Below are 15573 nucleotides of genomic sequence, written 5' to 3'. Positions count from 1 at the left end.
ATTCCCAAATCCTGAAGAGGTTTGTTTGCCATACGTACGCACAAATCTTCTATAATAACTAAAAGCCATTTATTATTTTTATAATTTTTTAGAATATTCGGAAATACTTTTTCAATCAATTCATTTTTGGACGTCACTAAACTACAGAAATCAGCAGGTAGTTGTATACGTCCTGAAATTGAGTCTATCGTATCATAAATGTCTTTTTGTTCCGACGTTAACTTGTAAATGTTATTTTGTACATACGACAATAGATCACTCGTACTGTAACTTTGTTCACGATCCAATTCTACACATGTCGAAACAGCAGCGATACGGTTAGGTGAAGGCATTCCCAAATCCTGAAGAGGTTTGTTTGCCATACGTACGCACAAATCTTCTATAATAACTAAAGTGTCGTTATAAATTTCTGATGTAAAATCAAAAGTCATTTCTGACGTCTCTAACTGTTTTCGATGGAGTATATCTTCGGACATTTTTGACTTATATTTTTCCCATAACTCTGTAGGAGCTGATGGAGAGCAAGTGTACGAATTTGACTTGGGGTTGACGTTTCGCACGCGTCATTGATGCAGTTATCCCAGTGTTGGTCATTCTCCAATAAATTCAGAGCTTGGCATGCACTACGGTAAGTGTCATGTATAGTACCGTTTACAGTTCTCAAATACTCAAAGGATGTCAGACCGGGTACATTCACCAAAAGCAGGCGTAGAAAGAAGCATTCATGTTGATTGGGGTGAACGGTGTAGAGTCTTCCTATCGTGGTATCTTTGAAGATGGTAGGTTGGCCGTAAACCCACTGGTTATCTACTTCGATGGTGGTACCGTTGCCATTGTAGGTTTTTCAGTCATTTTACAATTAGAAATTTCTCTTTCAACGGTCTTCTTACAATTAAAAATTTGTCTTTGAACGATATTCTTAAATACCTGTGTCCTGGTCGTCATTTATATTCCCTGTGTCCCGGTCGTCATTTGTGTCCCGGTATCCCAGTCTGTAATTTCTCTTTTTTCTTTTTTCAGTATTCTTTTTCTTCTTTATTTTTCAGCTTCACTATGAAATACATATCGCCGAACCTTTGTTTTTTTTAAACTAAAATCTGGTAGTCATTGATGACCTTATCCAAGTCAAAATCCCAAACCCAATCATCATCGCTATCATTTTCAGTTTTAATATGTTTTGACTCTCGCTGTCCAGGTGGATCTTCATCTAACTGCGCGGTTTTGCGTTCTTTAGCCTCAAGCCTGTTTCCTTGCTGTTCTTTTGATTCCTCGGCACGCTTTCTTTTCTGACTTTCTCTATCAGCAGCAAGTTTTTTGGCATAGACTCTTTGAGCATCTTCATCAGTCATTGTAAACTTAAACATTAATAGAATTCTACGCGAACATATGTCTTATATAACTTGAATGACGTCACCTTCAAAGCAAAAATGATGGCAACTAATTTCATGACGTCAGCCGAAACATGACGTCACCTGATCCACGATCCACAGATCCACAGACAACTTATTTTTATATATATAGATATATATATATATATATATATATATATATATATATATATATATATATATATATATATATATATATATATTAGAGTGGCGAAACCCTATATAGGCCAGTGTATTCTCCTGATGAGCGCTTATGTTGGGTGTTGCCTCTGAATTATTTGTCTATATTATTTTTTCAATTGTTTGGTAAATGACGACTTATACTTATTGACGACATGACTGCCTGTCCATGGATTATTCTTTGTGGTTGATTGTGTGTGGCTATGCTGTTTGAACTATGTGATTGTATGGATGAGCAGGGTTAAGGCCTCATTCAAGTGCTGGTCTATATTAATCACTAATTTAGGAAAACAGTCTTCCTTTTCTCCTTCTGTCTCTCTTTTTTTTTTGTGTTTGTGCTGTTGCATTGGTGATTTCTCTTTTCATGATATATATATATATATATATATATATATATATATATATATATATATATATATATATATATATATATATATATATCAAGATAAATAGATACAAAATTTAGATTATCTTGATTAGATATATTCAAGCTTTCATCAAAAAATTAGCCACATCTTTGACTAAAAGGCAGTTAAAATAAAACAAGAACCTGGAAAGAAACATCCTTTAAACACATTTCTGAGAGACAAAAGTAAAAAAAAAAGGTTCCACCGGAATTTGTTTCAAGACAACAAACAAGCGATTGGAACGCTTGTCTTTCATCTCATCAACTAAAAAATGAAAATATATATTGAATAAGCTTTTCAGCGAATGTTCTTACACAAAATAAAATGTAATAGCATAACAACCGTAACCATATGCCCTTTAATATGCTTGAAAAATGAAAAGAAAAAACTAAAATTTTCTAGGTTATCAAGCTGATATATTTTTCAAATTTGACTGTAGCAAGATACAAATTTTTAGGAAGCCGAAAAATAAAAACTTTTTAGGGTTTTTGGCTATTATTAACTACCCGTTGCTTACCAATCGCCTATATTAACTTCTGGAAGATTAAAAAAAAAAAACTTCTGTTTTTAGACAATTGAATATACGCATTTTGTAAGCTTTTACGCAAGCGTGTCCATGTAAAGTAAAATCTAATAGTGATAAACAAAAAATAACCTAAAAAACCAATATGCTTAAAATGGAACAAAAAGTGTTTCTATCTATAGGGTATCTAGCTTTGGTATTTAAAATTCTCCATTAAACCTTACAATCTGAGGAAAAAATCATTAGATATTTTTGTGAGACAAATAAACAAAGTTTCACCAGAATTTGCTTCTAAGAAAACAAACAAGCGAATCGAACGCTCAACTTTAGCATATTTCATCTCTTCCATTTGCACAAAAAATATATTTTATAAACTTTTTCGTAAATCATTAAAAAAGTTTATAGTTTTCCACCTGATTTTTTTCCAAATCTGAATGTGCTGAAATGCGGATTATTAAGAAAGCAAAAGCTGTTACTAGCTACAAGAGGGTAATACAGGTTTATGAAAGCCACAAAAAAAGAGTTCTTTGGCTGTTGCTAACCACATTCACGAGGTTTATTGCTGAAATGTAGATTTTTAAGAGCAAAAAAAAAAAAAAAAAAAAAAAAAAAAAAAAAAAAAAAAAAAAAAAAAAAAAATCGTCTTTTTGCCGTTACAAACTACACAAGGCTTATACATGTTGTCTACTGGCTGTCTATATTATTCTTCTCTTGGTCGAAAGAGCCAAGAGCTTCTTCCCACCAAGTTTCATTACAATCTCTATTCTAAGCGTTTTCCGAGATTTCCGGGTTTCCCCATCCAGCCCCCCCCCCAATGTAACCGGATCCGGTCGGGATAAAAAATTAGAGTTCTGAAACACGAGGTCCTTCTAAATATCAAATTTCATTAAGATCCGATAACGCGTTCGTAAGTTAAAAGTACCTCTTTTTTTCTAATTTTTCCGAAATAACCGTCCTACCCCCCCCCCCCAGATGGTCGAATCGGGGAAACGACTATTAATAATTTAATCTGTCGAGTCCCTGATACGCCTGCAAACTGCCATAAAAACAAAAAACAAAAAAAATTTATGACCCAAGATGTGTTTTTTCTTTGTAAAAAATCTGACTATCAGCAAACACACTTTATGATCTTTTTCACAAGCTCTTCTCTGTAAAATAAAATATAATGGCTTTATGTTCATCACAATATTCCCTTCAATATTCTAAAAAAAAAAATGATAAAAAAAAAAGTTAATAATTTTTACAGGTTAAATGGCTAGGATGTTATCAAATTTTTATTAAAAAAAGGCGACATTCTACGCTAAAAAGTAGTTAAAATAAAAAAAATTTGAAGGGAAAAACATCTTTAGATGCATATTTACGACATAGAAATAAAATAAGTCCCACTAGAATTTTTTTTCTAAGAAAACATACAAGCAAATAGAACCGCTCAACTTCAGTATATTTTATCTTTTCTATAACAGAAGTACATGTAAATAGCTTTCTGGTGGAATTATATACTTTTTCCCAAGAATATCCGTCTCCTTTGATTTAAGGCAACTAGGTGGTTTCTTACACTTTAGATCAATCCTTTCAATGTTTATCCTTTTTTTTTTCTTACGAGTTCAATCTAGGTTACACCTTATGCTGTAACCATGATTCGGGGATTTAAAAGGAACTTATCACATCCATGGTTTCTTTGCCAAACAAAATCACTTACACTTTTGGTTTTATTCAAGATTATTAGGCAGAATGTGAATAATTTTTCTATATTCTATACCAAACATGCCATAAATATAATTAACACCTTCCAGGCATTCCAATGGCTTACTCACAAGTCTGGGTCCATAGTCCAACAAATCGTCTTTTTTTAACACCTTGTTAACACCTTGTTATTAACACCGGTAACACTTTCGAGACATTCAAAGGGTTCATTTACAAGTCTTGGTTCTTATTTCAAAAAAAATTCTTAGTGACCAGTGACGCATCAAACTGGGGCTGCAGAGATACCCAGGGTTATGTCAGGCATCATGTTATTCCTTAGTCAGTTTACAGGCGTTATAACTCGATACTGAATATCAAATGAGCCCTTCTCTAATATTCACATGAACGTGCATTGTGTGTAACGACCTCTGCAAAAAGAGAAATTATACATAGGGGGCAGTATGCTCTTTAGTGTCAATGCGACTATGTAGATTACCATCAGCCAGGCGAAACATTAGGCTCCAAATGTTAATTGAAGAGTTTTTATAACAACCTTCCTTTTAATTCTCATAATAACAGAAAGATTGAATGTCTAATGTGACTTGAAGTTTGACGAAAAATGGCACTGATTTTTTCTTTTTTTGCTATATTAAATCACCGAATACCTTACTCTGAGGTTAAGCTAAGGTACTGTGATACCCAAGAAATATTGGTAAAGAAACAAGTTAGCAGTAAATACTACAAAAAGTATTAACATAATTTTTAAGATTTGATACCATGTAACTGAACAATGCGTTTTTATTTGTGACGGTAAAAAGCAAACTTTGCTATATTTATACACTGAAAAAGAAACACCGTTTGTATGTTTCTTTGTTTTTCAATTTCAATTGAAATCACATAATACACTGATTTACCAAAGACAATAATTTTACCTTAATATTATGCAGAATAAATGACAAGAGACGTCTATCGTTAGATGGCATTCGTAGATTTTTGTCGACACTGACGCCAATTTCTGTTGCAGTAAGCTACCCATGTTCTTTGGGTCTAACTTAGACGTTCCATTCTTATTTTTTACCCTTTTTTTCGTCAAATCTCGCAGCCTCCTTCTTAAACTTGATTATTACAAATTAAATTTGTCTCTATTTGTTAATTAAAACTAACTAAGTTGGTTCATTAAAACCAACTTAATTTTTAAAATAAACTTTGATTATTGAGCAGTCAAAATAATATAAAAAGGGACTTTATTTTTGACAAAACGACTGATATGGTATACAACGTTAAATGCCTAGTTTTTCCCCTTTTTTCATCTTTCGAGTTTTTCGGAAGTTTAGTATAGTAAAAAGTTTGTTATAAAAGAAGTTAGTTTTTGTTGGCTGATTTGGAACTAATTTATGTCTGGAGGAAAGTTCCAGGGTGAGTTGAAAAGTGGTGACCGTCCTTCCTAATCAATTGTCGTTTTGTAAAAAATCAACTTGATATAAAACAACTATAAAAGTGGATCTGATAATATTTTTACCAACAAAATTTCGTGTTCTATTGATAATTGATGTGTATGAGTTAAAAACAATTATCATTGAATTTTTTGTGCTTATTACATCATTGAAATTGGTTCATCGCCCTTATTTCCTGAGTGTCATTTTCAAAAATTTTATTTGCAAAATTTGCCAGTTTTGACCTTAAAAAGAAACAAAGCTCAATTTCCTTGCATTTCTCCTAATGCAAATTGTTGTGGTAAATAAAATACAATTATCAGTTTTTTTTGCACCAAAAAAGTGTACTTACTGCTTCTGTCTTTTTTATTATTTCTGAAATTCCAAACTATACTAATAAGTAAATAAAACTACAGGAGAACTGTGGGAGCATGAATAAATTCGATTACATTTCATTTCATTTTTTATTTCAAAGAATTGCCTCGTTTCATTACATTTTATTTATCAGTCCTGGTTGAACTTCGCTAAGGTAAGAATGCTGGGACTGTTTCAAAAAAAATTTATTTTAGTTTTATTGATTTTATCCTGTTGTAAGTTTTTTCTTCTTTTATATTTTTGCATTCCCGAGGACGGCCCTTGGACATAGGGCCGAAATATTCATTCTAATTTGTTTCCCACTGTCTTGAGAAATTCCCTATTTTCTTCTTGTTTTTGGCGTAAATTTAGTCAATACTTTGTTCGCTCTTGAAAACAGGAACCGAAGGGCCCAAAAAAAATCTTCGCGAAGAGCCTTCAACACTACTTTTAACTAGAAGCAAAAAAAATAATTAGGCAGTTCTTCATAGGTTCCCCCTCATCAAAACATCACCCTTTATGCTAAAGTTTTTTTTTGTAATTTTAAAAAGGATTCTTATTTTTCTAATTAAACACACCTTTGGTTTCAAGGAGTCGTTTTTAGAGAATGGGGACAAAACTTGAACTTTAGCGTAAAGAGTGACGTGTTGAGGAGGGGGAGCCCCCTTCATATACGGAATAATTTCTGTTCGTATTTAAGTTTTAATGTTGCTCCTTACTTTCAGTTAAAAAAAACTAGTTTTTTTTTATTCAATTTCTGATTGTTTTTCAAATAATGCCAGGAAATGTCGCTCCACCTCCACGGAGAAATCTCTCCTCCCCAAGGTTAATTTATCTAGACAATTCAATCATTGTGAAAATTAACGGAAAATTACCCCTGACATCTCCATGCGCAAAATTAAGTCGAAAAAAGAGAAAGCAAGACATACAGGAATTTTGCAAAGGAAATGTGACAAATTACTCCAGTATAAAATTATCCGCTTCAGAAAATTCGAGCCCCTATTCGAAAAATGAATGCACACTTTTTAATAACAAATACTATGCTTAAAAATGGGCAAAATTTATAACTTAAAGACCCTTCTCCGGAGACTGGGGGGGGGGGGGTCGCGTCATTTCCAAATGTAAAGTTATTTGCCTTTTAACTATACTGAAAAAAAAGGCTATATTTTGATCAGACGCTTTTTGAGAAAAAATGGGCGAGAGAAGGGGCATAGCTACCCTCCAATCTTTTTGGTCACTTAAGAACTGCATTAGAACTTTCAGTTTCCGCTCAAGTGAGCCCTATATCAATATTCTATGTCTACTGGGTCAACAAGATCACCCCTAAAAAAAAAAAAAAAAAAAAAAAAAAAAAAAAAAAAAAAAAAAAAAAAAATGCATCCATGATCCTTCGTCTGGCAACAAATCTAAAATTCCACATTTTTGGAGCTTGAAAATTTTAAAGTAGGGTCGAAATCCTTAATAGATCGAATTATTGAATCTTCTTGGAAAAACCTGTCTAAGTCGAAGAAAAAACCATGCACACCTAAAAATAATCTTACGGTTAAATTTTACCACTGTAAGTCAAAATTTCCCGAAAATTAAAACTCGAAACTTACTAAATAAATCGTCATTCAAAATTCACTTTATCTCTCTCAGTCAAAACCGCGATATGCAGGTTGCAACGTGTAAACTATCATAAGTATTAATTTTATTTAACAAATTTTGCATCAGATTGTGTTAATGTTCAGGTGTCTATTTCCTAGCAAACTAAATCTATTATTGACATTTGTAAGTCAAGTCTATAATACACTGATAAAGTTATTCTTAACTTTTTAGTGGCTGTAGGGAGTAAATTTAGCGATTTTGTAATTCTGCAACCCGAACTTTCATTTGGGTTACCTCTATCCAAGTACCTCTAATCGAATTTTATGTAGAATGACTTCTATAATCCGAGCTATGCACAAGTTGAACTGTGCGCACGTCTAAGCAAAATCGTGGTCCCATGAAATTCGAGTTAAGAAGAGTCAACTTTATTTTATTTGGTAGAAGGACCTTGGTAAGGAAAAGGCATTTTAATTTCGAAAACTTTTTTGTCAAAGAAAAAACCTGATTTAACTAACAAGCACTACTATATTGACATGTACTACATGTCCTTTGCCAGGTCGATTTATTGAAACGAATAAAGATAAGGTAAAATTTAGACTACATTCTAGACTTTCAAATAAGAAGTAGGTAGTTAAATAAGAAAAGAAATCACAGAGACACAGCTAAAATATCTAACTAGTGATAAACAATACAAATGCTGTGTCCATGCTTTAGATATTTCTTACAACCATGTTGAGCTTCAATGGAATTGTATAGTTTAAATAAAGCCCAAATTGTAAATCAATATAATCCTTGCGTCGTTTCAATAAAAATAAAATGAATTACACACAGACAGATGAAACTTACCTATTTCTTTGGAGTAAATCTTTCCTTTGTTCGTCGGCATCTTCATCAGATATTACAGGTTGGGGTTTGATCATCTTCTTTGTGTCATAGACGGGTAGATGATTTTTTGGTCCAACTGATAGATGGCGTCTTTCTTCTTGTGCAGAACTTTCTTTTCGTAGAATCTCTCTTAGTCCCTAAAAAATAAAATAGCTTAAGGGTTCAGGATAAAAAAAAGGTTTAACTAGGCACCAAATAAAAAGGGTTGAACAAAGAAGTGGCCGTCAAGAATCGAAACAAGTTTATATACTCAGACCAGACACTGGATACCCTATATTCAGTTATTATAAAGGTTGCATCGACTGATGAGGGCTGAGGATTCACCATACGCTCTCTTTTCGATTTGTACCAATTTGGACCGAAATGATGTACAACCGTCCATAATCGAAACTAGTAATTTCATACTAGAGTAAATCGAATATGTTTTGCACTTGATGTGTTTTGATTGTATCCAACTGATATATTTGATAATTGTATCAATACAAGCCTCCTAGAATTGAAACTGTCCTCTAAAAATTAGCATTTAACAACTTACTTTCAGTACATTATTTTTGTCCTTTTCTCCGAAAGTACCTTAGCAACAGAAAATATTTCAAGATACTGATTTCCCTTATGACTGATCGGAGGGTACTCGTTTTCTATGGTTATCAATTTTGATAAGCAGTACTAGGAGACCAATTTTCAATTTGTGAGAGGAATTTCATACATAGAATGACATTCAGTGTACCCCCCCCCCTCCGAAAATGTATACCCCGAACACCCTTATACACAGAATAATACTTTTGTGTAATTTTTTTTTTCACAGATTTCCGTCTAAAAATGGAAAAATAACCCTTAAGTACAGTGTAATTACTGGGACACTAGCAACAATTTTGAAAATTATCTTTTTTAAGTTTTCATTGATAATATTTGTTCCGCCCTTTCGGGGAAAGGAAGCATGGGAGGGGGCTAGTGCCCAAAACTAGGGGCGATGAACCCTCTCCTAAAATTCTAGGACAATTGGCTCCTAGTTCATTTACCCTATCTCCATAAAATAAATTTTATTATTTCTAAGTCATTTAAACTAAATACTCTTTTCAAATGTTTTGTTTTATTTTGAGAAAAAATAATCATAAAAATAATTATTACAAAAAAAAATCTGGAACAAACCCCTCTTTAAAGTACAAGACAAATTAAGTGTGTTGAATGCAAAACAAATTTGAATATAAGGAAATAATAAACTCATTGACAAATAAAAACACGTGATTACCATGAAAACGTGTCGCTATCTTTGGCAATAACACCGAAAGCTTTTAACCGTTGGGAAGATTTCCAAAAAGGTAAATTGTATCTTCAATGTGTCCATACAAAACACGTGTGTCTGAGAGATCACACGTGTCGCAGGACATAAACAAAGATATGATTAAAATTAACTTATGGCTATGCAGCCAGAATAAATAGTTCAGTATAGAAAGGTTGAGTAATTAGATGGCAATGAAAAAATGATTACACAATAAAATAAAAAATGCATAGACTGAAGACTACAGAGAAAACATATGCATAAAATCAAACTAAAAAGTGACTGAACATAAAAATAGAGAATCAAAATAGCCGAAGTCTGAAGCTGAAAGTACAAAGAAAAAGAAAAGAAGCCTAAAGCACAAAAAAAGAAAGAAAATAAAACATTAAGAGACTGAAACCAAAGATTTAATTGCAAATTTTTATCGAATGTGTTTTTAGTGAGGCTTAATTTTTGTATATTAACAACTGAGGTGTTAATGTTTTGACAATTATAACTATTAAGATTAATAAAATAGTAGAAAATAGCAGTCATCAAAAAAACAGTAGCATATTTTGACTTTTACATTCCAAAGTTTATTATCACATTTACAATCAATAGCCTAAAAAATCTTGAAAAACTAACTTCAATGATGATAAAACAATTTTTGTAAAAAATCTACTTAGTTCATTTTAAATTGTACTGTTATATTAAAATTGTAGTCTCAGATTTGAAGTCTACAAGCTTAAAAGCCCATAAATGTACACATTGATATTAATTAAATATTATTTGTGAAACACATATGATGATATTAAACTGAAAACTTATAGCCTTTTGAATAAAAATTTTCTTAAGCCAAATTTTGAAATATGACAATTATAATTCAGGCGAAAGCTTCTCTAGGAATTTGCTGACGTAATGAGTTTCGGTTGTACAGCCATTCGGTTGTACAGCCAGCCACTATGGCTGGGGAATTTCCGCTTATTGCGTAGTAATTGGAAAAATTAATTGGAAACACCCAAGATCATACGTCATCGATTCTTAGCATTGATTGGTGCAAATATATAAGAGCGTTTGTGCATATAAAGGAATGATTTCGTCAAAACTATTTCAGTTGTGAAACTAACTTACGCCAAGCAACAACACAATAGATATTAAGCATGGATCCGAGTTTTGAATTAGAAATACCTTTTGAAGATATAGATGCATTTTTAAATGAAATTTCAACTCAAATCAGCGATGGAGCTCCTTCAAAGGACTTCGTCGAATTGCAAGTGTATCATCCAGTATCCTCATTCCAAGGTGTGAACAAGGCTGAAAATAACGGGCAGCAACCAATCAATAGCATATACAATGCTGTTGACACAAATGAAGAAAACTTGGCGTTTTCACAATCTTTTTTGTTCCAAAACTTTCCTGAATCGGTGAATAGCCAAATGCTTAGTTTTTTGACTAGCAGTGTCGACGACAAGAAATATCCAACTGTCAATCAAAATGAGCCAGTCAATACATCTGACTCAGAATTAACACTATCACAACCTTTCATGTCTCAAATAACGTCTTCTAGTCCTATGAATATTCCCCAAGCCATACAAGATAGTGGATCAGCAAAACAGGAAAATTTGAAACAGAAGCAGAAAAAGAAAAAATGTCAAATAAACAAAGAAGACACGAAAAAGAAAAAAAGTAAAATAGACAAAGATACGAACCGATTGATTCAAAATAGAATGGCTGCAAAAAAATTAAGGGACAAAAAAAAATCTGAGAAACTTATTTTGGAGAAGCAAGTTTTAGATCTTTTGCGGGAAAACCAACAGATGGAAGAAACAATTAAAACTCAATCTCTACAAATTCAACGTCTAAAAAATGAGGTCAGTATACTTAAAGGGACAAGGTAAGTATACTTAAATATTGTTTACAATTCTTTTTAGGCAGAAGAAAGGATCAAAATTGTGTGCTCAGTTATGAAAGAACTAGGAAATAAAAGGCTCCAATATCCTTCTGGGGACCTCAGGTTTTATAAGAATTTTCTAATTTTTAGATGCTGATATTGCAGTTTTGCAGGATTGCAGTTTGGAAAATTCTCATTTTCTGGATATCAAAATTACTTATTCCTTAAGCTAGTTTTAAATTTTTTGTAAGTTAGTTTTTATAAGAAAATCTTCCCAGTTCTATTTTGGCATAGAAAAAGGTAATTTTAGCGAAACCAGGCGACATGAGCGAAGATAGCCTCTTCGTGATACCCCTGTTAGCTAAACAGATAATGCTCACTCCAAAAAAGTGAGGGGGACTTGGGAGCTAGCTAAAACTACCAAAATATGAGGGAGTCTGCTCCTCCTCAACCTTCGGTCTTTATACTAAAATCTTAATGTTCTATAAAACTACCACGGTCCTTGTGTTTGAGCAGTCTCTAATAAAGAATTTACAAAAAGTTAAGCCCCCCCTATGCCGAATAATTTCTGCTTGTTTTAAGTTTTAATGTTGGGGAAATTTTCTTTCAAACAGTTCGTGGTAACGAACTGAAGTAAGGAGCGTCCCAGCTCAAAAGTAACCAAACCTCTAAAAAATAGAATTTTGATACCAATAGTTACATCAAAAGAATCACATTTTAATACTGATTTTTAATATACAAGTTTCATCAAATTTAGTCTCTGTCATCAAAAGTTACGAGCCTGAGAAAATTTTACTTATTTTGGAAATTAGGGGGAAACACCCCCTAAAAGTCATACAATGGTGGGCGGGAGGAGAAGTTGATGGAGGGAGGGGTTACGTGGAAGGATCTTTGCATGGAAGAATTTTTCATGGGGGAAGAGAATTTCAATGAAGACATTCAATTTCAAAGACAGACATGCAAGACATTCTAGCATTATTAAAAAAATAAACGTGAAAAGTTTTTTCAACTGAAAGTAAGGAGCATCATTAAAATCTGAAACGAACAGAAATTATTACACATATGAGGGTTTTACTCCTCGTAATACCAAGCTTTTCCTCCTCAATGCCCCGCTCTTTCTGTTAAAGTTTTTTACTGTTTTAAAAAGTAGAGTTAAGAGAAAGAGTCAAACTGTAGCGTAAAGAGCGGGGCGTTGAGGAGGAAAAGCCCTTTTCATATACGGAGTAATTTCTATTCGTTTTAAGTTTTAATGTCGCTACTTGCTTTTAGTTAAAAAACTATTTTTCATTTAATATTTAACATAAATCAAAATAAAAACGCCTATTTAATATATTTTTCTACAAACCAATAAGATCAATCGAAAAAAAAAAACACTCACAAAAAAGCCGTGGCATGTGTTGCTTTTAAAAATTTACATAATACTAAAAGGTTGGCAATGGTCTGATATTTGGCTAGACATTAACCATATCTCCATCGAGAGTGTGGGAGTGACAGGAAAATTGAAAGGGTTCTAGAAATCATAGAGCTAAAAACTATTGATGAGTTATGCACTGTGTTCATATCAGGAGGGGATGGGGCTTTACTGATACGATACTGGCTTTGCTGATGACAAGAATAAAAAGATAAACTTTCAGTAAGACAAAAAAGTGCTGATACCTACACAAAATCTTTGCCAATCCATCTTTAGGGAAGATTGTAGGCTTAAAAATATTGAAAAAAGGACAATACAAAACTGTCAAATCAGAAAAGCTAAAAATGAAAGCCATGGAGAACAGAACAAACAAACATCGAATCGACCAAAAAGACACATTAATAGTAGTAACGCTCCTTGTTTTGTCAATAATAGAAGTTAAGATTACAAAAAATTATATATTTATCTCGTCAGCCTATCAACTTTTCGTTTGTTAGCATATGAATCTAATTTATTTGAGCCACTTTAGCGATTAGAAAATAAAACAAGTTATTCAGTGTTGAAAACTTTAGCGTAAAGATCAAGGTATCAAGGTGGGGGGCAACCCCTTCGTATGTGGAATGATTTCTGTTTTTTTAATGTTGCTCCTTTCTTTAAAGGAGTCTAATATTGTTTATAAAAATTATGAAAAATATAAATATTATCGGAATCAGAAATTATATTAGAATTGAGGTATCGGGTTGAATTGAACCTGTCTTCTCTGGCATTCTAACTTATAATTTTCAATGCAATTAGTTTATACTTGGATTCGTCAAACAGAAAAAAAAATTAATCTAGGAAATTAGAAAGGTTAGTAAAAGAACAAAGAGGAGGTACACGGTTCATCTCCCCTTAGGTTTTATGCCCTCCCCCCAAAAAATATTGTTAATATAAGAAAATTAAAAGTATAATAAAAAACGAAGAGAGTGGTAAGCCAAAACTTATGGTTTATCCTGCACACTCTATCAGATGAGGGGGAAAACCATCTCGGCTGATTCCAGAGAAACGCTATTATGATAAAACAAGGGTATACACAGCGTTCTCTTCAATGAGAATTAAGGCACTCCAAGACTAGAAACAATTAATTTAATTAATTAATTAATTAATTAAAAATAATAACATTAATTAAGAAACAAATCAATTAAAACAAGTCATAACAATAACTAGTAATCATTAATTATCACTTTTTTAAACATTAAATCCAGTTATATTCTTGTTGAACTGCGTCAACAATTGCATTACAAAACTAAATCCTTGGTTATGATCACAGGATCTCTGATAGATCTCGTTAAAGAATAAAATCTATTTTTTTTACTCATATTGTAAGTTTTTAGCTCCCAACATGCAGGCCGGATTAAATAGGTTAGGACAGGGTATTTTGTAAGACAGTATATTAGGATAGAGTTTCTCTCTCCATTTTACTGCATAGATCCATGAGGAAATTTGCAAGACTCCCCCCCCCTCTGGTAAGTGAATCTCATAAATATATTTGACTTAAAACTTCAGTGTTGTTTTTGGGAGGAAGGTTCTTTAGATTAACCAGATTCAAAGACCAATGAGGGGAGGACAACAAGTCTAGGTATATCCTGATAAAAGCATATGTTAACGTATTACATTTTAACCTAGACAAACCAAATCACTTTGACCTTGTTTGTTTATGAATAGGCCTATAGTTTACTACACTGTATAGGTCTTAAGCAATGATTAAGTAGTGCATACTTACTGTTTTTGATGGAATAAAATAAATAAAATAATATGAATGATAACAAAATAATATAAATAGTATTTATAGCAATATATAAATATATATATATATATATATATATATATACATATATATATATATATATATATATATATATATATATATATATATATATATATATATATATATATATATATATATATATATATATATATATATATATACACATATAAATTAATGATATAAATTGACAATATTATAATAAATTAATATAAAATGTTAAATAAAAGAGTGATAAAATAATTCAACATAAACGAACAAAGTCAAAACTACTCATAAAACCAAAAAAAATTACCTCAAGCGATGGTTTCCTGAGCTTGATTGTTGTCTTCATGATTCCAATATCCTTAGTCTGTTGGCAGTTTAATCCAATTATCATATTTTTACACTCTTTACACTAGATTTTCTCTTCTCTACAATTTTCACAACTCTATCACCATCAACAAATACTTTGCTATATTTCTCTAACAGGATTTCTTCAACCAAAATAGAACCACCACTAACACCATCTACATTATTTTCGTGAGGTTTATCCTTTGTCCTTTTGAAGTTTGTTTTTTGGTTTTTATTTTTTGTATTTTTTTTAGGCCCTTTATCAGGTGTTTTTGTGTCATTTAAAATTGGGATTTGCTCACTAGCACTGTACACAACAGGTTTTTGAACTTCTTCAACTTAGTTTTCCTTATTCACTTCACGACTCACAGATATTTTAGAACTACATTCAACTGAAGGAGGCTAAGGGAGCACCGGTTCAAAAGGAGGCTCATTC

The 15573-nt window shown here is 32.1% G+C and overlaps 1 protein-coding gene across 6 annotated transcripts in view; it reads right to left on the bottom strand.

The window, feature by feature from the left end:
- Positions 1 to 15567, bottom strand: part of LOC136031076 (ATP-dependent RNA helicase vasa-like) — a 49268-nt gene extending 33701 nt beyond the window's left edge. For 2 of the 6 annotated variants that reach the window (XM_065710343.1, XM_065710344.1), the window contains exons 1-2: positions 15100 to 15567; positions 8402 to 8577 (exon numbers count right to left, since the gene is read on the bottom strand). In XM_065710343.1, the coding sequence (XP_065566415.1) occupies positions 8402 to 8577; positions 15100 to 15183 (260 nt within the window). In that variant the 5' untranslated portion in view covers positions 15184 to 15567. Of the gene's footprint in view, positions 1 to 3918; positions 4610 to 8401; positions 8578 to 10886; positions 11181 to 15099 lie in introns of those variants that run through there. The other 4 variants (XR_010618425.1, XM_065710348.1, XM_065710346.1 and 1 more) reach the window with 4 other exon arrangements.
- Positions 15568 to 15573: the final 6 nt, after the last annotated feature.

Source organism: Artemia franciscana, chromosome 9, assembly GCF_032884065.1.
Source record: "Artemia franciscana chromosome 9, ASM3288406v1, whole genome shotgun sequence".
In the NCBI taxonomy this organism is placed as follows: domain Eukaryota; kingdom Metazoa; phylum Arthropoda; class Branchiopoda; order Anostraca; family Artemiidae; genus Artemia; species Artemia franciscana.
Note: the sequence above shows the minus strand (reverse complement) of the source record. Positions and strands in the feature narration are given on the sequence as shown.